This window comes from Glossina fuscipes, unplaced genomic scaffold, assembly GCF_014805625.2.
Source record: "Glossina fuscipes isolate IAEA_lab_2018 unplaced genomic scaffold, Yale_Gfus_2 28, whole genome shotgun sequence".
In the NCBI taxonomy this organism is placed as follows: Eukaryota; Metazoa; Arthropoda; class Insecta; order Diptera; family Glossinidae; genus Glossina; species Glossina fuscipes.
Window position 1 is genome coordinate 2,006,511 of NW_023998423.1, and position 23,893 is coordinate 2,030,403.

The 23,893-nt window shown below is 34.6% G+C and overlaps 3 protein-coding genes across 6 annotated transcripts in view; 1 reads left to right on the top strand and 2 right to left on the bottom strand.

The window, feature by feature from the left end:
• Window positions 1-12,049, bottom strand: part of LOC119636216 — a 23,739-nt gene extending 11,690 nt beyond the window's left edge. The window contains exons 1-2 of one of the 4 annotated variants that reach the window (XM_038031460.1): window positions 593-633; window positions 113-312 (exon numbers count right to left, since the gene is read on the bottom strand). The gene's annotated coding sequence lies outside the window, so the exon portion shown is untranslated. Of the gene's footprint in view, window positions 1-112; window positions 464-592; window positions 634-668; window positions 689-11,795 lie in introns of those variants that run through there. The other 3 variants (XM_038031464.1, XM_038031462.1, XM_038031465.1) reach the window with 3 other exon arrangements.
• LOC119636217 (dnaJ homolog subfamily C member 21) lies at window positions 6,177-12,407 on the top strand. Its single transcript, XM_038031466.1, has 3 exons — window positions 6,177-6,873; window positions 6,932-7,935; window positions 12,321-12,407. Exons 1-3 carry the CDS (start codon window positions 6,268-6,270, stop codon window positions 12,322-12,324), a joined length of 1,614 nt encoding a protein of 537 aa, XP_037887394.1. The 5' UTR covers window positions 6,177-6,267; the 3' UTR covers window positions 12,325-12,407.
• Window positions 12,060-19,094, bottom strand: LOC119636218 (LHFPL tetraspan subfamily member 2a protein). Its single transcript, XM_038031468.1, has 4 exons — window positions 19,073-19,094; window positions 12,779-13,367; window positions 12,583-12,696; window positions 12,060-12,519 (listed from the first exon to the last, which is right to left on the bottom strand). Exons 2-4 carry the CDS (start codon window positions 13,254-13,256, stop codon window positions 12,377-12,379), a joined length of 735 nt encoding a protein of 244 aa, XP_037887396.1. The 5' UTR covers window positions 13,257-13,367; window positions 19,073-19,094; the 3' UTR covers window positions 12,060-12,376.
• Between the last annotated feature and the right edge of the window lie 4,799 nt (window positions 19,095-23,893).

The following is a 23,893-nucleotide window of genomic DNA, read 5'->3' on the forward strand; positions in this document are numbered from 1 at the left end:
ATATATATATATATATATATATTTTATAATTTAGGAAATGCATACATACTTATATAAATGGATATTTAAAAATTTTTAACATACATACGATAGCGAGCATAGTTTGACTTACCGGAAATTTCCAACTAGGGGTTGTTGTTGTTGTTGTTAGTGCTGTTATTCTCGGTTTTGTTGTTATTAAAACGAAGGGTGTTACGTAGAAAATTTTCACATAATTGAATTTTCTTCATGCACAAATTTCTATCGGAATTTTTTCAATCCAATTTCCCTCAGTATAAATATATTTGGCACAAAACTCAGTGCAACTTAAAACTTATGGGCATGAAATACAAATGGAATTTGTTTATATCATAAATTTTGCAAATGTTTACAATTAAAATGAATTATTAAATATCTATGAAAAGATTTACAATTTATCTAATGCGAAAAGAAAGAAAGAGAGACAAGCAAAAGCGAAATTTTTACTTAAAATGAAAAAACAATATTTTGAAAACCTTGCAAAACTATATCAAAAAAAAAAAAAAAAATTGTTTTTAAACTTTTGCCGAATAAGACGCCGTCGGATTAAATTTTTTTTTTTTTTGCTTTATACTTTTTACAAGTGCATGTGTGAAAGTATGTATAGTAATAACCCGTAGCCGCAGCATTGAGTTTACATATATATTTACGTGTATGTATATATATACTTTAAATATTCACAATTATATCTATTTTTTTTTATATTCACTGTACTGTTAATTTTAACCGAATTGTATCTGATTCAAGGCAAGTGCTGAAAACAACTGAGTTGCGAAACAGACAAATAGTCCTCCCTGGAGCTGCATTCTCACTCACAGAGCATTCATACATTATTGCTGGCTCCTGTTTATATTATGTTATTACGCGATTTACAGTATCGTCAGTATCGCTGATGATGCACTTGCGCAATATTTGCAAAAAGAAAACAACAACAACAATAACAAAAGGGAAAAAAAGAAAACAAAAAATCATACATATATTAACTGTCTGCTAGTCATCGTTTCGTTGGTTGTCTGGAGCATGTGTTGTTGTGCAGGCATATTTATATTATTTTATTTGTTATTGTTGCGTTGACATCCAACCCCTGAGAGAATTTCAGAGTTAGTTTTTCGAATATTCAAAGTGACAACAAACGACTAACGTCTAGTGTGGGGGTAATTTTCCAGAGAACAAGTATATAAACACTCGCATGAATAAAATGTAATGTAAACAGAAATAAATCTCCAACAAAAATTGCATTAGCATGCAAACAACGTGATACCATTCTGTCTAAGAAAGTAAAACAGATTTTTCTGGCAAGGTTACAACACTTCCTCATATATACGATCGTAATGGCCAATAAGATAAGCATGTCCGTTTGAATATTAAAGATATTAGTGAAGTATCAAGTGTTTGTAAAGCTACTTAAGAAACCAAGCGAATTAAAATCTCTTTAACACATAAGAAAGTATCATTTTGCATCTCTAGCGCTAGACGAATTTAAATGAATTTCTATTCTCGTTGGAAATTCAGCAAATTATTCCTTTTTTAGTCCAAAAAATACCTTCATCGTCTTTTTCTATCTTTCCCCGTCCTTTTTTCGCTTTCTCTTCTGTTATTCCTTTGCATGATGACTAGTAGCATGTGATATCCTGATTGTATAATACAAAACATATAAGAAAGTCATATTAGACGGGAGCCGAATCTCGCATATCCACCACTATGTTCTTTCCATTTTACCCATAAGTTCTTTTATTTCATACCTACTACCCTCGCTAGTATTATAAAGAAAGAAGTGATAGCTGCGTCTATTGTATTCATTTTAAAATTAACCCATTTTTAGGCAGAGAATATGTCTTGATTTAAGCAGTGTACAAAATAGTTTCAAACATTCGATCTTGTTTGTCTTATGATAAAAAAGCATAAAACCTCAAAAAAATGAGCAAAAACAAAATGTAGTCTTTATAAGTTTGTGTGGGCGCGGCGGATGTTTTCCATCTTTGCACATAAGGGGTAGAATGCTTTGTGAAGTCAATGTGGAAAATTTCAGCCTTCTAAATTTTATAATCGCCGAGGAACGAGCAAAAATCAAAAAAAAAAATGGATTTGCGTTCAGATTACGCTGCACTGCGCCCCCTCCACTCCCGCCGATTTTGCCCATCTTCAATATCAACCAGCGCGCAGAAACTTCCAATGTCTCTACTAAATGAGTATACTCCCATCTTACCCTTTCCTTCTTTTAAGCTCTATCGCTATCAATATAGTGCAGAAATGAGGTCAATTTCGGTTGTATTGCACACTGCTTTTACTAAAAATCAAATTTCTTAGGCTTGGATGGATTTGATATGCCATACCATATATCGAAGTTTTTTCATTTATTAGAATTTGAATCAAGTAAAAGTTCGTACTGTACAGTTTTTACCACAAAGTCAATTCTCTTAGGTTTGGCTGGACTTGGTATGATTTAAATCTGCTATAACATACTTCAAAGCGTATTTATTTATTGAATCAAGAACGATTAAATCAAGCATGTAATTTATTTTCCATGGAATTGCCGTGGCATCTATTGGACTTCGTGTCACTATTTTGATATTTTTTTTTAATTCTTAATAAAAATGTGCCTCTGCGTCTCGGCATCGAAGGAAGCTTACTATAGTTTTGAAAGATGCACCACTTGATAGTACTCATCGTATTCCCTACGAAATGTAAATCTAATCAAAGATTAATCCAACTCTGCCTATCTGCCTGCTATCTTTTAAATATGTTAATTTAAAATTTATTTATTTAATCTTTCCTGGCCACAGCATTACTTCAGCCCAATTAGCAACCCTTGGAAGAGAAGTACGTCGATCGGAACCCACAGAAAAGTTCAAAGTGAACAGTCCAAGTACACAATTTTTTCAGTTCAAAGTTCTTCTTTTGCTTTAGGCTTAAAGTTCTAACAAACGAACTTGGATCTAAAGCTTAGGACTTAGGATGTTATACAAAGAAGAAGATATCAGAAGATCGATCAGAAACAACAGAGAAATTCAAAGTAAATAGCTTATCAAATTTTTTAAGTTAAAGTAGAAAGCGAATATAAGGGTAAGTAACTATATATATAGATCCTACAACGTATTCAAACCAGCCAACACCGACTAGAGAATCGTGAATCTTCTGCCCTAGGCCGTGCTGTAGACCACATTTGGTAGAAGATCATTATTCACTCTCCCAATATAAACTTTAAAATTCAAATAAATCAGCTCAAGAGTCCATTACTAAAAAACCAAAATCTCAGTAACTATTTTTTCTAGACTCCTAGACATCTAAAATGTTCGTTTACCCCTCTACGCTCGATCTCGTATTAAATTTTTCCACACTGTGATCGTCATACCTCAAGCCCGACAAGCATAACGAATTCGCACCAAAAGCCTAATATTTATGTACATCTATATACAATTTCCGATCTCGCGCATTTGTTCGGAGACATATTTTCTTACGGCATACAACCGTGGGGAACAGCCAGTAACTCTAATATTGAATTATTTCAAAAATATCAACCTAAAGCCTTACTGTTATTGTCCCGTGGTTGGTTAGCAACAACAACTGTTCATGATTAGCTGGACTTTCCATTTAATAAAAATCTAATTGAACACATTTCCTCAAACTAGATTGCCAAACTGAGTAATCAGGTAAATCGCTTGGCACTATCTCTTCAGAATCGAATGAAATAAAGGACATCATCATATCCCATATCTTTCGATTAGGAAATCAGTTTCTATATATATATAACATCTTTTTACTTATTTAAAGATCATATATGTATTGATACATTCCCCATGTCCTTTAAGGACAATAATCTCTGCTGTTTTTCCCATCTTGATATAACATTTACTTCTTATATTTTTAGATAGATTGTAAATTATATATGTAATCAAAAAAAAAAAAAGGGAGGCCAAGTTTGATTTGATAAGCACTTAGTTTTGGCTGTTCTTAATTGATCATTTTTGTAGCACTTTTTTATTTCTTTGAATTACGTTTTTTTTATTTTGGAATGAATTGTTACTTTTACGTTCCCTTGACAAACTTTTAATACATAAAAAAAGCATATCTACCAATATTTCCGCATACAAATATTTCTATATTTCCGATTTTTTTTAAATTAATATCCATCGTGTAGGGCAGACAGCGGCCTTAAAAAAACCAACTTATATAAATATGCGGTTTCAAATGTCGCGTAGCCTATCTCTCTTCACTTCAACATAAAAAAAGGCAAGAACTTTCTGATCATATGAAACTTCCTTTTTGTTTACTGTTAACATCAAAGAGAAGCACGAACTTTGTTGCAATTATACTGAACAACATATGATCATCGTCAGATCTGAAATTCTCAATGACAGAAAGATCGAAGTAAAATATTAGGCTAAACTTGCTCTTTATTCTATAAAAAGGCTTGAACTTAAAAAAAACCAAATAAAAACACTATCGGGTCCTACTCTATGAAATATCCTCCATTAATAGCTTCATAATTAATACTAATTTCCACAATGCAATAATACGACTAATCGCGTTTTTACACGGTAGATGCCCCCCGCCCCCCCTCCCCCAAAAAATTCGAGTTGTTTGCAAACATAAAATGCAACTGACAAGCACAATAAATAATATTAAAGAATTCTTATTAGAGTTTACTTAAGAATTTATTTCGTGCGTACACATTTTAATTCATTAAATGTATTACAAAAAATCAATTGCACCTTGAAAAATAAAACTAAATTGCGTAAAAAGTACATTACGTCTTTACCCTATGTATTATTCGGGGAATCCCACTCATCGAATCTAACTCAATTATGAACATCTAACACTGTGCATATCGGTAAGGAGTGAGAGTGAAACAATTCATAGAAACAACAACAAAAAAATTAATTAAAAAAATTTATAAAAAAAATCGGTAGAATGTTGAAAATCGTGTTAAAAGAAAACAATTCGTATAAAATAGAATTTTGCTCTGCTTTTAACTCGCGTCAACTCAAATTTCGTGTTAAAAAAAATTCGTGTCAGAAGATAATTCGGTGTATATTTTTTCTGTGAAGCATTGGCATCTCCAAAGATACGAAATTGTTTACAATTCAAAAGGAGGTACGGAAGAAAAATACGAAAAACATATGAATTCAAAAGGAGGTGGGAAAGAAACATACGAAATTGTTTACAATTGTCGGCCTTATGTCGAATTATAATTCCAACACTCTTTAATGCATAATGGAAGGCACGTGAAGTCAATTTATGGTTTTCAATAACATTTGTCTTATCGTTAAGGAATTATGTGCCCTACTCTGAATAGCAGCTCTGCTAGCAAAAAATGCGAAGAACTTTATAATTTTGCCGATTAAAAGAAAAGAACCGCGAACGCGATTCAGTTAATTTAGGATTCCCTCCACTTTCTAATGTTTTCACAAGAAATACAAAGTAGACAATACTGAAACTAATATGCCGATAAGTTATAAGGTTAAAGGGGAGTTCTAATTATTAAAAAAGCAGTTCTGATTACTGACAAGGAACCATGCAAATCCAAACTCTAGACGTGTAACAGAAACCAGAAACCCATAAATATCGTGTTTCCTCTTCATATGGTAACAGGTTATTAATTCTTTCACGAACAAGAAGAAGGAATTATTGGGTCAAAGGTACTTAATATGATAATAAAATAAAAATATTAATAAAAATATATTTATCATTAACTAATAACAGCAATACAACAAAGAAAGCAATAATAAACGCCAAGAAAGTATTGCGTTTATTAGAGTCAAAAAACAAACATAAGAATCTAATTAATGTAAAGTAATAAAGAAAACTGTTTTTTAAAACGCGACGAATCATGTGTAGTTAACTAACTGAACATTTAGGAAGAAGAAGAGATTTGCGTGAGATGTTGAAATAATATAAAGTTAACATATTTTCATTGCAATTTAATATAAAATCAAAATATTTTCAAATCAACATAATACTAAAAAAGAAAAAAAAATTAAATATTTAAAAACATATTCTATGCTGCAGGAAAAAAGACTAACAAACAACATTTCAGACCTGAAATATGTAAGCAAACATTTAAACGTCTTAAAAAGGGCGGAAAATATTCCCTTCATTCTTCATACGCATAATCCCACAGAGTAGCCAAATAAATAGGCAAGAAACTCTGGACAAATGTTAGAATACAGCTGTTTTATTATAAAAATATACTTGAATCGTCAAAATTTAATTGTTATTTAAGTAATTTGTCGTTTTCCCCTTAACACTATGAAGTGTTATTATGAAGAGCTCGGCGTGGAACGGATTGCCAGTGAAAGTGAGATAAAAACAGCCTATCGTAAATTGGCTTTAAAATGGCATCCAGACAAAAATCTGAATTGTTTGGATGAGGCAAAAGAACGTTTTCAACTAATACAGCAAGCTTATGATGTTTTGTCTGATTCGCAAGAGCGTGCTTGGTATGATAATCACCGGGAGCAGATATTAAGAGGGAAAAATTCTGATTACGAAGACAATTGTTTGGATGTTTTTCAATATTTTTCGGGATCGTGCTTTAAAGGTTATGGCGATGATGATAAAGGCTTTTATTCTGTATACAGTAACGTGTTTCAGCAAATAGTTGTCGAAGATGCTGAATTTATGAACGATGAAATGGAAGTGGAGAAAGTGCCATCGTTTGGTAATTCTCAAAGCAGTTATGAAGAGATAGTAGGCCCCTTCTATGCTTATTGGAGTGCTTATTGTACCAAGAAAACTTATGTCTGGTTATGCCCGTACGATGTAAAAGCAATCAAGGATCGTCGTATATTAAGAGAAATTGAAAAGGATATGAAGAAAGTTGTACAAAAAGCCAAAAAAGAACGTAATGAAGAGGTATTTGGAAATATAATTTAAATGAGTAATGGGTTCAGGTTTAAAATCTCATTCGTAGGTTCGTAATTTGGTGGCTTTTGTGCGCAAGCGCGACAAACGTGTTTTGGCCTATAAACGCTTGTTGGAGGAGAGAGCTGCTCTTAACCGACAAAAACAAGAACAGAACCGTTTGGAACAGATTCGAAGACGTCAAGAAGAATTAGGTGAGGTTCGACTTTGCCGCGACGCCCAAAAGGATGACGATTATGAAGAGCAATTAAAACAACTAGAGCAGCAATATAGTGATGAAGAATATGACGAAGACGATCTGGGGACTGATGATGATGAACTCGAGCTGTCTAGCTTAAATGGTGAAATAGTTATAGAAGAGGACAATACAGAGGATTATGTAGACGATTTATATTGTGTGGCTTGTAACCGGGCGTTCACAAATGAAAACGCTTTTGCCAACCATGAGACAAGTAAGAAACATAGGGAAAATTTGGGAAAGTTAAAGGCTGAAATGCAAAACGAAGAAAACTTGCATCAAAATAATGGGAGAAAGAAGGAGGAAGAAGAGGTAGAGCTAACAGACGAGCAATTGAAACCGCCAAACAGATCTCGCAAAGGTAAAAAAGGGGCCAAGAAATCGAAAACTTCAATAATAACACTCGAAGGACAAGATGACGAGAACAAATTCGGAGAAGAAGAATTGGAAAAAGATGAAAATGGTACAGATACTGACGAAAGCTGGGGTAATGCAAATAAAAAAGGAGGTAGGAAGAACAAAAACAAACAAAAAGCGTGCAAGGACCAGACCGCCAAGCAAACAGCTATTCCTCCTTGCGTTAGTCCTGCTGTTACAAAAAACGAAGCAAAAGAAACTAATCACAGCAACGGTTTAACAAATAGTGAAAGCCATGAAAAAACTTTACATATCTGCGCGATATGTCAAGCGAATTTTGAATCGAAAAATAAGTTATTTGCTCACTTAAAATTAACCAATCATAGCGTTTACTTACCCAGAGCTAAAGGTTGCAAAGAGGAAATGGATAAAGGGAAAAAACCTAAAGGGAAGAGAAGGTAAGGCAAGTCTTTCAAAACCCTCTTCAATTTTAAATTCAAATAATAAAATATATCTGTTAAAAGATTTAATGTTTGTGTGTAAACAATTATTTAAAATCAAGCGTATATTTTTTGATGGATAGAAATTAATGATATAAATATGTATAGGTTACTAACAAGATTCTTTTTAACCAGTGATTATTACCGCGTACGTGTTTCCACGGACTTGAAGACGAGAATTTTAAATTCCCTTCGCCTAATTTCGCCTAGTAATTGTGGCACTTTTTAACAATATTTCTTGGTTGTCAATATCTTAATAAAGTAATAATATCCATATATTCAATACTGCTTAAAACATATTTAACAAAATTTTCTACCTACTCGTAGACAAAAATAATTTTTGAAAATTGCAACGGGCCCGGAATCGAGGGTATGAAAAAATACGAAAGTTTCGTTCGATTTGAATAATTTAAAGTCCATTATTACTTTTACTATTAGATTGTGTATGATGTTTAATTGCAAGGTGGAAAATCTACTCCGTAATCGATTGCTTATCTATGTGCACTTTTAATCGCTTGATTTGTCCTAATTCGCCAAAAATTTTCGAAACGTTTAGTACTTCAAAAACTGTAAAAATAAAGCCAGACAAATGGATAGAAATTGAATTTTATATATATGCATATGTGCATGGAGATTATATTACATATATATTATGCATTATTTGGCAGCCAGCATAAAATAATTAATCAATTCACCCAGTGTCAATCTGGCCGTTTATATATACGTCTGGGCAATAAATGCGTAACCACAATCCTATACCCGGGCTTCGGTGGCGGAAAAAAATACTTCGTTTGACAGCAGTCTGATGAATTTCCTTCTTGAATGACTTCAAATAGCAAAATATTTTCACTGTAGAAAATTTCCCAAATTAACAACTGTGGATGTCAAAGTCGGCATTGAGGATTCAATATCAGTGATAGACCGTACGCTAGTTACAATTGATTTTTGGTCGTAGCTACAACTCGCAACCTAAACACTGCGTTTATTTTTCAATAGCTAGGGGTAATGTTGTCCATCAGTAATTTTCCAGGTGTTAAATATTTTCAAACGTATCGGATTGACACGGTTGTTGAGGTTCCTAGTCCATGCTTTACGTGTGTAAACAAAATGTTCATAAATGCAGGTGAAAAATTGTTGATGTAAATTAAATAAGTACAACAAATGAATTAATTAAATACGAGTGCCATATGCAAATGCAGTCTATGGGGACTATAAGCAGAAGTAAGTTTAGCTAAAGCATTCACAATTTTTCATGTAAAGACAAAATTAAACCTTCGAAGCAATATGTTAAAGCATTGCGAAGGTTACTCAGTATTGCTTTTAAGCAAAAGTTTTTTCAACCTTCTCCCTAATTAGTAATAGCACTTTCCTTTAGTAAGGAAGGTGAAGGATTAGTCATAAAATAAGTTAAAAGAACGCTTTCGTTTTAAAGGTTAACTTCGCTCCCGTGGAGGATACAAAATAGATAAAGAAATATCTAAGAACATTCGACCGCCAAGAGAGACATTTGGCTCAAATATTTGTAAGCATTAATTAAAAAACTATAATCGAGCAAAGCTCCTCCAACCATTAAATATCATCCAATCTTGTTCTTTATTTATTTTCGTGATAAAATACTGAAAATGATATTTTGTTCTCACGCAAACACTTTCGGTAAACTTCATATAGAAGCGCGTGGAAAATTTGTAGCGATCTACCCCGAAAAGTGAAATTTAGGAAAATTGAAATTTTTTTCAGAGACTTTGTCTTTTCGTCATAACGAACTAAATACTCGACTCTGTTACTATATAAAAGCGTTTGCTTACTTTTCACAAGAAGCCTTATACAGAATGACATTTAAACAATTGACTTAAATGACCTAAATTTCGTACATTTCTTACTAACGTCAAATTTTTATTCCAGATCAATTTTCGCCATAAAGTATTAAAAATTTGACCCTTTTTCCACGTAAGGGCTTAATCAGTCCAAATTTTGCACAATTACTTTTTATGTCAGATTAATATTAATATTCTTTAGCTTATAAAGACTTATTTTTCATGAGGATGGTAATTTATATTGAAGAGAACTAAAAAAAATTACCGAAGTAAAACGATTCAATATTTTCGAATTTTTTTCCTATAATGATTTTTTTAAAATAAGAAGTTATATAGGGATTTACCGTAAAAATGTTTCAATAGTCTCCGCTCATGAACTAAAATACGTCAATGTAGCAAGTTTTCTCAAAATAACTTGAAAATTGCAAGTTATAAGTTGAACACTAACATATATGGGCAGAGATCAGGTAGAAAAATTTAATTTTTCTAGATGTAGTGTTAAACTTTCTTCATGTCCATCGTTGATACAATTACGTTGTAATTTCTTGCAATGTTTTAGTGACTTTTTAGTACTTAGGTAGTTTAGAAACGTTCCGTTGTGTTGTCGTGTCACGTTTTTTAAACTTTTAAATTCATACAGCTGCCAAATGTCTACATTCTAGTTTCACTTAATTGTTAAGTTAAGTTTTTAAGAAAATTTGAATAAAAAAAAATTGAAAATAAAATAAAACTAGCAACAATATGCATTTAAGGTTTAAAAAAGCACTATGCAAAGGTGGCTTCATAAACGATTGCAATTACGTCTCTATGCATTTAAGGGTTGAAAATGACCAATCGCTCAGAGGAAGTCTTGTGGCACAAAAGAAGTAAGGAGGGAGAGAGGAAAAGCCCATACCCTACCCTGACCGGATCGTAATTAATTCGGCCACACTGAGCGGCATTTAATTAGAGCTGACCGGTGGTAGAACGTAGAAAGAAACTCTTCCTTATGAATTTTTTGGGCTCATGTTCTTGCATCATAGACTTACGTTCATGTTTAGGACAAACCTTTCTCATCTTAATGTTGGCTTATGACAGTTTTTATTCTGATGTCAGGGTCATATATGGCGCTGTCTTTGAAATTCGCGTTTCTATTCCTCCTTAGCCTCTTAGCCTATTTTTCGTTCGCTTTTCTCGTTTTTCATAATTGCATTTTTTCTTTGGTTTATTTAGGTTCAACTTTTCGTTTTGTCTAATCCCCTGAACAGGTTTTTACATGAATGCGAGGTGAGAATTTCAGAATTTGTATTGAACTTTCATACAAAATAGGGACAAATTTTTTGTCCAAAATTAAGAGCAAGTACACCATTTGCCGCTTTGAGAATAAGCATAGATTCGTTCTCATTTGTTTTGCATGTATTGTGCCGCTTTAAGAATAAGCATAGATTCGTTCTCATTTGTTTTGCATGTATTGTGCCGCTTTGAGAATAAGCATATATTCGGTATATAAGCGGTTAAAATCGATATCCGATGTCGATATGTATCCTTCCGTCTTTCTTCTTTCTTAGATATTCTTAGCTATTACTACTGTCATGGTTCGTGCAAAAAGTCCTTTAATTATCGAACACATGATGAACCTTACCTCACTATAACTGTCTTGGTAGCTTTTACATTCGTAGATCTGACTTAAAAGTTTTATAATATGCTCCCTTCGGAGACGTTACTATAGCCATGATTTGTCATTGTGTTTGAATATCCTTCAAATGTCAAGCGAAGCTTCGAGTTTTCTCTCTCCATTCAATTTACTGTTGGAAAAGCTAAAAAGAATTGGGATGAAATCCAATAATAATAGGCAATCGTATGCAAATCATTTCCTTTATTTTTACACTTCAAAGTTCGCGTACACGTTTCAGATCACTTTAAAATTAAGTACAAAGTTTTATTTATTTACTTCTTTTTGTTTTTATCCTTACTTTGATTGTAAGTTGTTGGAAAATTTCAGTATTTCAGGAATCAGCAATTTACCTGTAAGCAAATAGCTAACGAAAACTTTGCAGAGGTTCACATTGAGGTTTGGTAGACTTTAAAAGCATTTGCATATTAACATGGAGCGGTTTTAACATTTGAGGACTGGTTTTTACATTATTATGTATATTTTCAACAGGCCTCTCCGCAATAAATGCCAAAGTTTTTGTCGCAACCACTTTAAATGAATTTATTTGCAGAAAGTTTCGAAAAATTATTCTTTAGAAAATTTCAAGAAAATATTCGAAAAGACACTTCGTTTTGTTTTTGCAAAAAAAGAAAATATTAAAAGATCTTTGAATATATTTTCGAAAACTTTTTCGTGAAAATTTCTCGAAAAATCTCTTATCGTCGTCACAGTTTAAGTGCACAACTAATCTTTGACTAAATTGTATTGGGAGTATTTTTATTTTAGTTGAGAAATGCTGATTTCGATTATTTTATTTCTACTGATGACAAATCCTAACCCAAATTGATAAAATTTATATACGCACATGTTCATCTCAACTGTTTTTCTTTTTATAGATAGCAACAATATAATGATTATTGTTGTTGTGACTCATGGTAGCTTCAATTACATATTATGGAATACAAACAAGTCGTTCACCCTCCTCGACGCGTCTCTTAACATGGGAACGCATATTTGAAGATTCCGCTTTAATACTAATCCCAGCGCATATAAAACAGAGTAAAATTCCTGTAGCGGCGCAATAAAATGATATGCCTGCCAATGAAATGGAAATGTATTTCAAGCAAAACGCAAAAAAAAAAAAAAAAATGTCTTTACCTATTGAACAACCGGCCGCGTAGAACGGCTCAGCATCAGGTCCGCACAAGAGTTGTACACGTGCAGCCGACCAACCCACGGGATGTAAAAACAAAGCTAGCATAACACTAATACCTTGATTAAAAAGAAAAAACACACATTAACATAAACTTATTTATATATATGTTATGTAAGTAAAGTTTTTATATTCTCGTACCTGCTATCACCTGAGCACAAGCAGTCATATTATGTATACTTTTGCCAAATACCGATTGACGGCAACACGATATCAAAGTGCACAACACGGTCAACGTAAGTAAAACAAATCCCAGGGATATAAAAAACATGGATGCTTTCCACGCGGTTGGATAAATACTGCTATCCGTCGCGAATCCGTCCAAATCGAATGGCCCGCAATGAAAACCAATATCTTTCATGGCTTTACAGCGTGTATAGATACCTACGGACGGATAACGCACCGCTGTCGTTGTGGCTGTTGTTATTGGCGTTTCAGAAATTGTTGTTGATCTGGTCACATTTTCGTGTTGCAAAGATTGCGATGTGACTGCGAAGGTGTAAGCTGCCGGTCCTATAAGCCATTTCGGTGTTACTATGGCCGACGCTATTAACATGTCAGCAATTAAAGTTAATAAAAACCATATTAAACTGCCACCTGTTATGATTATATAGCACATTGTGCAGGATATGTTCTTCTCTTTTCACTAAATGCTGTTAACATTTCATCGGCCAGCAAGAATCATCTGTCGGCTGTCTAGTTCTTAATACTCAATACATTTTCTATAAATCTGCAAAGAAATCAAAGTCATTTTAGCAGAATCATCATTTAGCGGAGCATCCGTCCTTGTCGGATTTCCTTCGAATTTTTTATCATTACGATTTTTTATTTGGCATTTTGAGAAATATTTTTGTCATTGCGTCGAGTCACTCCATTACAATTGAATTTTATATAACATATGCTCTGCTAAAAAGATGAACTATCTCCACGTTTGGACCGTGTCTTTGCTAAGGCAATTGACAATATTGACGATATTGGAGGAATAACAAAGTGATTATAAGAACTAAACAAAAATAGGAAAGACAAGCGTAAGTAAAAACGACATCATGTTTTATGCCATAAAAACGCACCCTAGGGTGTGTCTACACACTTGCAGCACAACTGCAATATACCCAGTACATTATAAAAACCTATAGGGAATTAACAAAACTCCATTTTATTGATGTGTCTTAACGGACGCCGCATGCTGTTAGAAAAATGTTATTACATTATTATGACCAGGATTTGCCACCACCAAAAGCTGCCACATGTATCTCCCTTATACTGAACAAAGCAATGTCCAAAAAGTAGGGTAGCATTACGTGTCTGAAAGTTGTTGTAAAACGGTTCATACTTTGCAGTCTTGTACCGTCACCGGGCATGACAATCAGTAGCAATAATGCACATTTTTGGTTTTGTGATTACAATTAAAGGTTTGTTTGGTCTGTTTGGTTTTCTTCAGTTTTTTCTTACTTTGCAGTAAATCGTAGCTTACTGAAGACATCTTTTTGACAGAAAGACACAACCCTATAAAATATGGGCTATCTCCATTTCGATGTAACTAGAGGGGTACTATAAGATTTTAACAAGTGATCGTGCGGTCTTGAGTTTTTTTGCGTTATTTTTACGGTACTCTTATATAGTTTAAGAAAAAACGTAGTAATATTTGTAGAGATCAAATGCTCGCCTTTTTCCAACTTGCTGCAAGGTTGTCAATGTCCACGCTTGCCCAAGAAGAGTAATTTCATAAATCCTGGCCTAATATCGTACCCCATCGAAAAGGGGAGCCGAGCTAGTCGCCAATTTGGCGAAAGTAAAGTAAAGTAAAGCCGTTGCCCTATATATCGCCAGGACATTCGACAGAGTACATGGTGCACTTGCTTTCCAACTGATTGTGTGTGGCGTTGATAACATTTTCGCTCGGCTCATACGCAGTTTCTTGGACAACCATTCGATAATTGTTAGAATCAACGGATATTCATCAAGTGAACTCTATTTAAATGCAGATGTATCACAGATCTCTTTTCGTTCCCTTTTTCTCGTCCTGGTGTTTGTGTCATTCGTTTTCTTTTAGCAAGGAACTATGCAGCAACAAGGCATAACGCAACCCAACCCTAAAGTTGTCTCCTAACACACAGGAAAAGTGATGAACAACTCCTCTCTTTTAGTAGTGTCAGTGTAGAAAAATCAGAACCTCTTGATGTTCTCGGCATGGGAATACGAAGCAGTGCCGGCTTGATAGAACAACCGCGGAGATCGGTGCAAAGAAAACTTCACGGCAACCGATGTCCGTATTATTTACACCTATATCTGGGCAAAATTTAGGATGTAACTCACATCTGAGGACAGGAGCTGTCCGACTTTAGTTGGAAGCCCTCGACTACATATGCCAAGAGGCTCAGCTACGGACGGAAATGCGTGCAGAGCTCTCGATAAGAACTGAGGTGCACGTATACACAACCACATTCAGAACAAGTTTCCCCGGAGATAGAAGAGACACATCAACCAGTTAAATCCATCAACATGTGTATATGTCTCTCTCAGCTCGTTCAGGGCTTAACTATATCGTCGTTTTTTAACCGTATTGCCCAACTTTGAAAAAGCCAGCAGTGGTCTTTCCAGCCGTACCTGATGTCCCCATTTTCAAGCCGAACGTTCACAAACACTACTCCTTTTCTTCAACCCATTCTTCCTATAACCGTCTCCTAAGTTAATGGTCGCAGGAAAAAAAAATTGTAATAACAACCAAAGAAGAACAGAAGAGGTGTGTTAATCCGTTATAGGAGGCACGAGCGGCTACATAGTCAAAAGTGGCCAGTAATAGTCTTTTTTTCCCTTCCACTAAGTACGATTCTTTACGTTTTTTTAAAGATCTGCCAACCGTAGAGGAGTATCTCGTAGTAGCTGGCAATGTACACAAGGTACACATCGTAAGAAAGAAAGAAAGGGGAGGAACTTATTTGCATGGAGAAGAAAAGAAGACTTCTTCCTAGTTCAATGCATTTAAGTAAATCTTGTATGAGAAAACTGAGAAACTTGAGCCCTCCTTTTAACATTTCACAAAATTTTTAGAATAAAGTCTCCAATGTATTGCTACGACCTTTTCGTAACAGATACATTGAAAGTTTGCCTTAGTGCTCTAAACTTACTGTTAGTAAATAAATGTAAGGTTGTTTTTTATCGCTGCATTGCAAGATAATCGTCATGTTAATCTTTCATATTCATACAGTTGCAGTCACAACACGGCCTGGTATATAACAGGCATACATCATACCACTTATAAATTGTAGGCGAAATGATTAAACTTGTACAGGCACGAGAGACATTGCTATGTATTCATGTCGAGTTCATAAAGATGCTTGATACAGGGAGACTGTCCTCAGCTTTGGATTCAAAATTTCTGAACTATAAAAGATTACGACTTGGACAACATTCAATGATCAAAAATATGCTTACACATACATAAACATTTAATATTAAAACAATACTATGGGGATTTTGAAGAAATATAGTATTGTAGCGTAGAAGAAGTACCGATCGACCTAATTTTAGGATTTTGGGTAAATTTCATCCTAGAACTGGCATACAAGGTATTGATATCATTGAATCAATAAATGATATTGAGATCATTGAAGCTGAAGGCTGAAATTCAAGGAGAACTTAAGATATAGCTAAGGTATCTGGCTAAATAGAATAATTTGAGTGCCACTGACACGAACGTTGGCAGAGAGGAACGTTTAAGGGCTGGGACAGTTAAATATCATAATGTTAGTACTGTTGAGTCTGTTTAAATTATGCTCGCTATCATTTCTCAACCCAGTTCGACGAATAATGCAAAGTATCAACTTGTGACTTGTGAATCTTGTGTACATCCGTATGGCCGACAGAACATGGCAGCGTTATCAGATTGAATATATTATTTTCGCTTAGATAGAAAGAACTGAAAAATTTGGCAGCTGTACGAGAGTTGTTGTGAACAAAGTCCAACGTCTCACAGATCTCGAAGAGGTTACATGCTGATGAACACAGCTAGCCAAGATGTCTAAAAAACAGACACTGCTATGATTCTCCCCATGTTCTGATTGTTACGAACTAAATTTGAATTGATTGTTCTTTGAACACGATTTACGTAGTTATGGAAATGCATGGTCAGAGTGTATAAAATTCCTCGGAGCTTGTTCGAAAATGGCGTTTTGCAAAAATTTGGGGTAATTTTTCTTAAGGTGTTTTTGCAGATCACTAGATGGATTTGCAGGTAAAAGATTTCATATGCTCCGTAAACTCTGCTAGCTCTTAAGCTGAAATGCCTTTTTTGCTCGAAATGACAACTACACTGGGGCGCAACACAACACAACATGAACTATTATAACAAACTGTATGGAAGATTTCCTAATATCTTAATATTGGTAATATTTCTCCAGAATTTCCTGAAATTTTTGCATTTATACTCACTACGAATTAGGGTAAATCGCGTTATTGTGTCGAACGATAGCGACTAATTCTTTGTACACAATCCCAGGACGTAATTGGACACAAGTTAGCAAAATAACCTTAGGCCAGGAAATCTGAACTTTAAGAAATGCTGACCCGTTCAACTGCAGTCGTTCGACTTAAGGTTTGATCCCATTCAAATTAATTTTTTTTTCAAAATGCTTGTAAAAACTCTATGGCAACCACACAGCTCATCATTACACGCCCTATACCCTCCCCATAGTTGTTCATGTAACGAGTTTTCCAAACAAGGTGGCACACAGGAAATGATTGACAAAACGGTACGATTCTGACTACTTTCAACAGCGTTCGTCCTTGCGCCAAAGAATGCTGCTGCACCGAATTTCATCAAAATTTCTCAAAAATTTTGTACCTGTAGATTGAGTATAACAAAGGAAGAAGGACAGACAAGCTTAAATCGGTTCAGAGTTAGTTCCTCGGTATCGGTGTATTGAAAAGTAGGTCTATCTCAAGTTCTTCCTCTAATACACTCTTGTATGGCACGTGGAGTAGGGTATGCAGAAAAAAAAAATTCTAGAAGAAACCTAAAAGAATTTTCATAAATATTTCTTAAGGCGATTCTTCGAAATTGCTCCCTGCTTTCGACTATGACAGCAGCCGATGGAAAAGCTTTTCTTTCAAGTTGTAATTGAAAAAATCACAAAAAATTTGATTAGAATTCAAAATGAAACCCAACACGCGCAAACACACCAGTTTAGAAATATTGTACACAATGATGACGAAATAATAAAAATAAAACTATCTAAACATTGTTGCATGTGAACCGCACCCAATAAGAGAAAATTTAACTGGCACTGTCGATGATGATCATTCGACTGGCAGAATACAAAAATTTGACCACCGCCGTCACCACTACCGGTACCGTCGTAGAGACGGAAACTATGCAAGCTTTGTTATTGTCGCGGGACATCAATGCGCCAGCAACTACTAACAACAACAACATCAATGTCATCGTCACCAAATGACGCTATCGCGATACAATAATATATAATATAATATATAAACGTAATTGATACGCACAGTACGCACAAAAAAAAATAAATATTTTTTAAAAAGATTCTAATGAATGATTGAACATATTCTTTCTAATTTAGAATGCAAAGCGTTAATGCTAATGTTTACGTGTCATGTCACAATTAAAGTGAAACTTAAAAGGGCTCCAAAATATTTACATGTCTTTGCATGAAGATAATAATGAAAGAAAAAGTGTACCTAGCGAATACAAAACGAATTCTGGTTACGCTACATTTAAATAAATGTCGTTATGCTTTTCTATTTTTATCCCAAACGTTAAGGAGCATTCACACGCTCACACGCACTACTCATAGTAAAACATTCAAATGCTTTGAAAAGCATTATTGGTATTATGCCTCGAGTAGTGGCCATGAAAAAGCAATAATAACAAAACTAAACCCAAAATTAAGCAAAAAAAAAAAAAAAAAAAAAAAAAAAGAGAAAAAGAAACTAAAATTAAAAAAAAAAAATGAAAGACACACACGGAGTGCGAAGACTTTTGGGGTGCGGCAGCGTAATAAGCGGCTGGAGTGCCAAACATTTATCCAAAAACAGACAGAAAAACAACCACAACGAAGCAAACCAAAAACCAACAGCTAAACAGACAGAGAGCAAGCGTGTAGTATATGCAATGCGCACACAGGCTATATGTTTTATGTTTTATTTGTTATTTTCGTTTTTTCTTAATTTTATGACGCGAGAACAGAAAAAACTATTCATTATGATCCACATCAGCGACCAAGAATATCTGTTAAATTTGTGCAAACGAAACATTGCTTTTCGTTTTTTCATTGATATCTCTTTTAAGTTGAGACTGATAATTACAAATAAACAGTGATAAATAACACGCACACACATATCGCAGGTTTACATGAACACACGCATGTGTGTAATAATAATAATAATAATAATAGATTACAGCTTACTAACCAGATTCGTGTTTTTTTTTGTTTTTTTTGTTTTTTTATTTTTTCAATTTTTTCTCTTTTCCTTTTCAAATTCTTTTGAATATACTTCCGGTTTGTGTTAATGTTTTTTTACGCATATGTTCTTCGTCGAGACTTTTTTTTTATATAAAATTTTCTATTTATCCTTTATTCAAATATGCGGCCGCGGCCGGTTTAGTAGACCAACAAACAACAACTGACAAGTCTAGCATACGCGAGAAAAGAGACAACGTAGCAGCACCACACTATTGCAAGTAGAGTTTTTTTTTTTTATTATCGCTACATGAGGAGAACTTTTAAAAAGAAGCAACACCAACAACAACAATGCATCCAAATACTTCTTATATACATGCATGTAATTCGCCCAGAGACGCTGTTAGTCTTATGCGCATTATAATCCGCCCGCCGCTGCCGCTGTCGCTGTCGCTAACAAACAAAAAAACACATTACATCACAATGCGCCCGCGCATTAGCTCCACTGTTGGAGAGAAAAGCTTCTCACTATCTTCTTGTTTCGTTTGATGTTTGGTTGTGCTCGATGTTACGCTGTTGTGTTGCTGTGCTGTGCTGTGCTGTGCTGTGTTCGTGTTGTTGTCTCTTGTCTTTAATGCCTTGTTTTTTGTTGTTAAGTCTCGCTTTGTGCATATGATCGAGCGATTCATTATTGGGAGACAATGCCCATGTTGTTATTCTCTCCGAAAGAAATTAAAATTCAATTACATTCGAATAGATGCGTTGATGCGCTGCTGATCCGCTTTTAAGGCTTATATGCCTAATAACATGTTACGTTACATAATTACCGATGCATGCTAACGACTCTACCACCCACACTTGCATGTGCCTTAATTTACCGTTAAGTTTAATTAAAGTTGTATTCTCCTTTTTGTTTTCCCGTCACCCACCATAAATTAAGCAAACCTTTGTCATAAGACTTCTGCGATTTTTCTTATAGCATCCCAATGGAAGCTCTAAACTCATTCACGTAATGACAACAACACTTTTTTTAATATTTAACAATTTACCATAAAATATCACTTCTTTACGTCTGCATAAGACCATTTGCGACCATCGAAAATGTTTGCTCGAGTACTCCGTTAAGCGAATCTGTTCTCTTTCTCTCATTGTGTGGTTTCAAATACACGCAGCCTTTCTTTTCGTGATGCGTAGGTTGCTTGTGTGGTGGGTGAAGAATAAATTGATTGTAGAGGACAGATGAAGATCTATTAAAACATTTTTAATGGATATCTATTTCTTCATAAGTAAAAAAAAAAAAAAAAAAAAATTAAAAACAAGTAAGAAAGTTATATTCAGCGGAAGCCGAATCTCGGATACCCACCACTATGCCTTTCGCATTCTACTCTCCAAGCTCTCTCCTTTGATCCCCATATCGCGCATACTATTAAGAAAAATTAATCGCGCTGTCTACGATATTCATTCTAAAATGAATCCATTTTTAGGCAGACAATACATCTTCAATCAAGTAGTGTACAAATTAGTTTAAAACATTCTGTCTTGTTTGAGAAAGAAATAGGGAACGACCTAGATTTGTGAGTGCGTGCCTGTTCGGCAAGTGTTATCGTGACAGGTGACATCCACTAATTGATGGATCACTTTAAAGAAAAAAAAAAAAAAGACTTTACCGCTGAACAAAAATTGAGAGGAAATAATTGCAAGTTGAACGTTATTGTTGCGAGCGGTTTCATCGGCACGGTGCCACATGTCATAGATCCCGTGAAACAATTCAATTTCTGCATAGGTGCTTTTGTGCTACTACCACTGCTGTGCCGTGGAGATCATTTGCACGATGAACTATTCTACACAAGGCGCCCTATCCTATGTACGTTGATTTTTCTGACTAAACTATTATTATTATTATTATTATTTTAATTTTAGACTAATGAATTGAATTCTTAGACTAAAAAAAAGACATTGAGCACTAGCAACACAGGCTATCGGCTCTAATTTAAATAAATGGATATTAGATAATAAGCTTAGTAGTATTAATAAAGTAAAATATTGAATTGATATTCTGTTCTGAAGCTGATTGTAGAATGTTCAAAGGGTTAATCGTTCCAAATGCAATTCTTCTAGCCAAGGAAAAGTTGAGGCAGTCGCAGAGAATGTGCTTTATAGTAAGATTTTGTCCACAACAGCAGATTGGGGGAGAAGACTTCTTCAGGATCCATTGGTGACTAAACTAATTATAAGAACAATAATTAAAAATTAATTCAAAATCTTGCTTAACTTTTGGAACACCCTATATAATAATCGCAAATCAAAAAAAAAAAAAACAAAAAATTTTATTGCTCCTAACTATCAGGTAATGTTTGTGGATGTATGCGAGTGTTGGCGAAAGAGTATAGGCTACGGACCTCCTTATAAAGAGTTTGTAATGTGTCTTCTAAGCTTCTATTAGAAAATTATAATTTCGTTGTGATACCACGATCGGTGAACCCCCCTGTCTATAAACGCTCTTCTTCATCCTTTTAAGACATATAACTTGCCTTTTATATTCTAGACTTTCTCCGACTATATATATATGTGTTGCAGAATAAATAGTTTTTGTATTCTTGTAAACGTAACGGACATTATTTCGTTATGTACTTATGTTTATTATTTCTATTTATATTCAATTTTCCTAATCATTTTGTTTATTTTTAAATAGCGCGAAATTATCATGTATTTTACATACAATACCTTAGCGCCATTAAACAAAGGCGAGAAAGTGAGCTAAGCACGGGGGGTAATTGCATTGCCGAGGGCACGTTTCTCAAATCTTCGCTCCTTCATCTTGAATTACTATATTTACTACATTGCGATCCGATTTATAACAAAATAATTCTTAATTTTGCATCAGGATTATGAATGTTCGCCGACTGTGATGGTTTTTCGCACAATTTCTCAACAAAATCAAGATAACGTACTTCCTGGACCCCTCGTTTCTGGCTAACATGTCGCCGCGAGGTTCTTATTTTTTATCGAGTTAATAGTAATCGCTAAAGAAAGTTCGCCGACTTCTTTTGTAGGGCTATTGGGTTCTCGATTAAAAAAATAAAGGGGACAAGGGTTGGTAAGCACTACTACGCCTTTGCCAACTTGGCATTCTCTACAGCTACAACCAAGTATGCTCTACCGTAATAAGATTTGAACCCGCGAACCGTGACTTGATAGTCGCGATTCTGCATGTCGCTCCTGCGCATGTATACATATATGCCTTTACCGATAGAGAATTCAGACGTGAATAATAAATGAAGTATGGTCTATCATATTAGAAATTGAACCCGGGTATACCAATATGACAGTCACGCTTTTCATCGATTAAGACAAACTTTTTATGAACTAAGTGAAACAAATTATTTGAAGAATACCTTACTCCGCGTGAGTGATCGATTAGGCAAAGGGTAGCGACTAATAATTCAATGATCGCGGGTTCAAATATCAAGGGCGGTAGAGCTTTGAAAACATACGAGCTTATAATCTAATCTATCCGGCAGCGTTTATATCCATACCTTGCAGATTTGTTTACAAAATATGTACACAATAAATAAAATACTTTGCACGGTACAAAGAAATCATCAGAAAAGCCCATGTCTTCTATGAACTGCTTATCAACGGGATGCAAATGCAAATCCTCATGGATAAGCTTTAAAAGAAACTTCCAGTTTCTCGAAGTAGACACCCAATGAAAGTTAAAGGAGTGCTTTTCAATTTCTGTTTTTCTTTTTCCAGCTGCTTCCGCTTCTCCTTCTGTAAACTCTTTGAAAAAGCAATGAGACAATGAGACTTGTCTTCATCCAAAACTCTGCAGTGTACACAGATTTCAATGCAATCTTTTTATTAAGAAAGCAATGAATTTTCATCTGCCTCATGCCTTAAACAATGAAGATTTTCAAAGTGACACTCGAAAATGTTATCCACGCTAATGTGTGTTTGTGGATGTTAAACTTGGGATAAAAACTTGACATACCTTCATTGCCGTAGTTACTGGGCACATACAGTGGTCTAATTGATAAATTGGTTACTAATCGATAAATAAATAAAAATGACATAAAATAAACACACGGCCAGACTTATAGACATACACTGAGCAATATCGCAGAGGCGTCACAAATCAAGGCATTTCTTTCTTTGCTACGTCCGTGACTCCACAATCTTGTTTTGTAGCATAATTGAATGTCGAGGGGTTTTTTGCGACTACTCCTCCGAGGTGCCAACGTTAATACAAAGTCAGAAAAACTATAATCAGAAAACAAATTCTTTTCGCAGTTTCGATCACCGCGACAGACTAGACCCATCAGCATAATCAAACATTCGAGGCCTTCACTTTCTAAAGAACGCGATTTTCCTCATTTTAATGAGAATTTTTGGGATACAAACGGATATTAAGATTGAGTGGGTATATGCAACACCCAGAAAGTATGCAGCGCACTGAAGATCGATTCAAAACCACTCTGAATTGATCTAAGCTTGTCTGACCGTCTGTCGGTCCGTCCTCATGTTTTTTTTTTTTTTTTTGGTTTCTTTTGTTCAACGTGCAGGTCGCAATTTTTGAAATATATTGATGAAGTTTGATAAACTGACGCGAGAACGAACACTTCTGAAAATTGTTCGGATCGGACCAAATTGTCGATTACTTTACTTTGAAAGCCCTTATATGAACAACTGTAGCGTGCTGTAAGTGCTGTAATGGTGAATAATCGTTTTTTCTTGCTATACTTCCCTCCACTTACACACCAGGCAATGTTTCTATTTTCTTGAATAGCGCATTAACGACTTTAAATAATAATAAAAAATTTCTATAAAA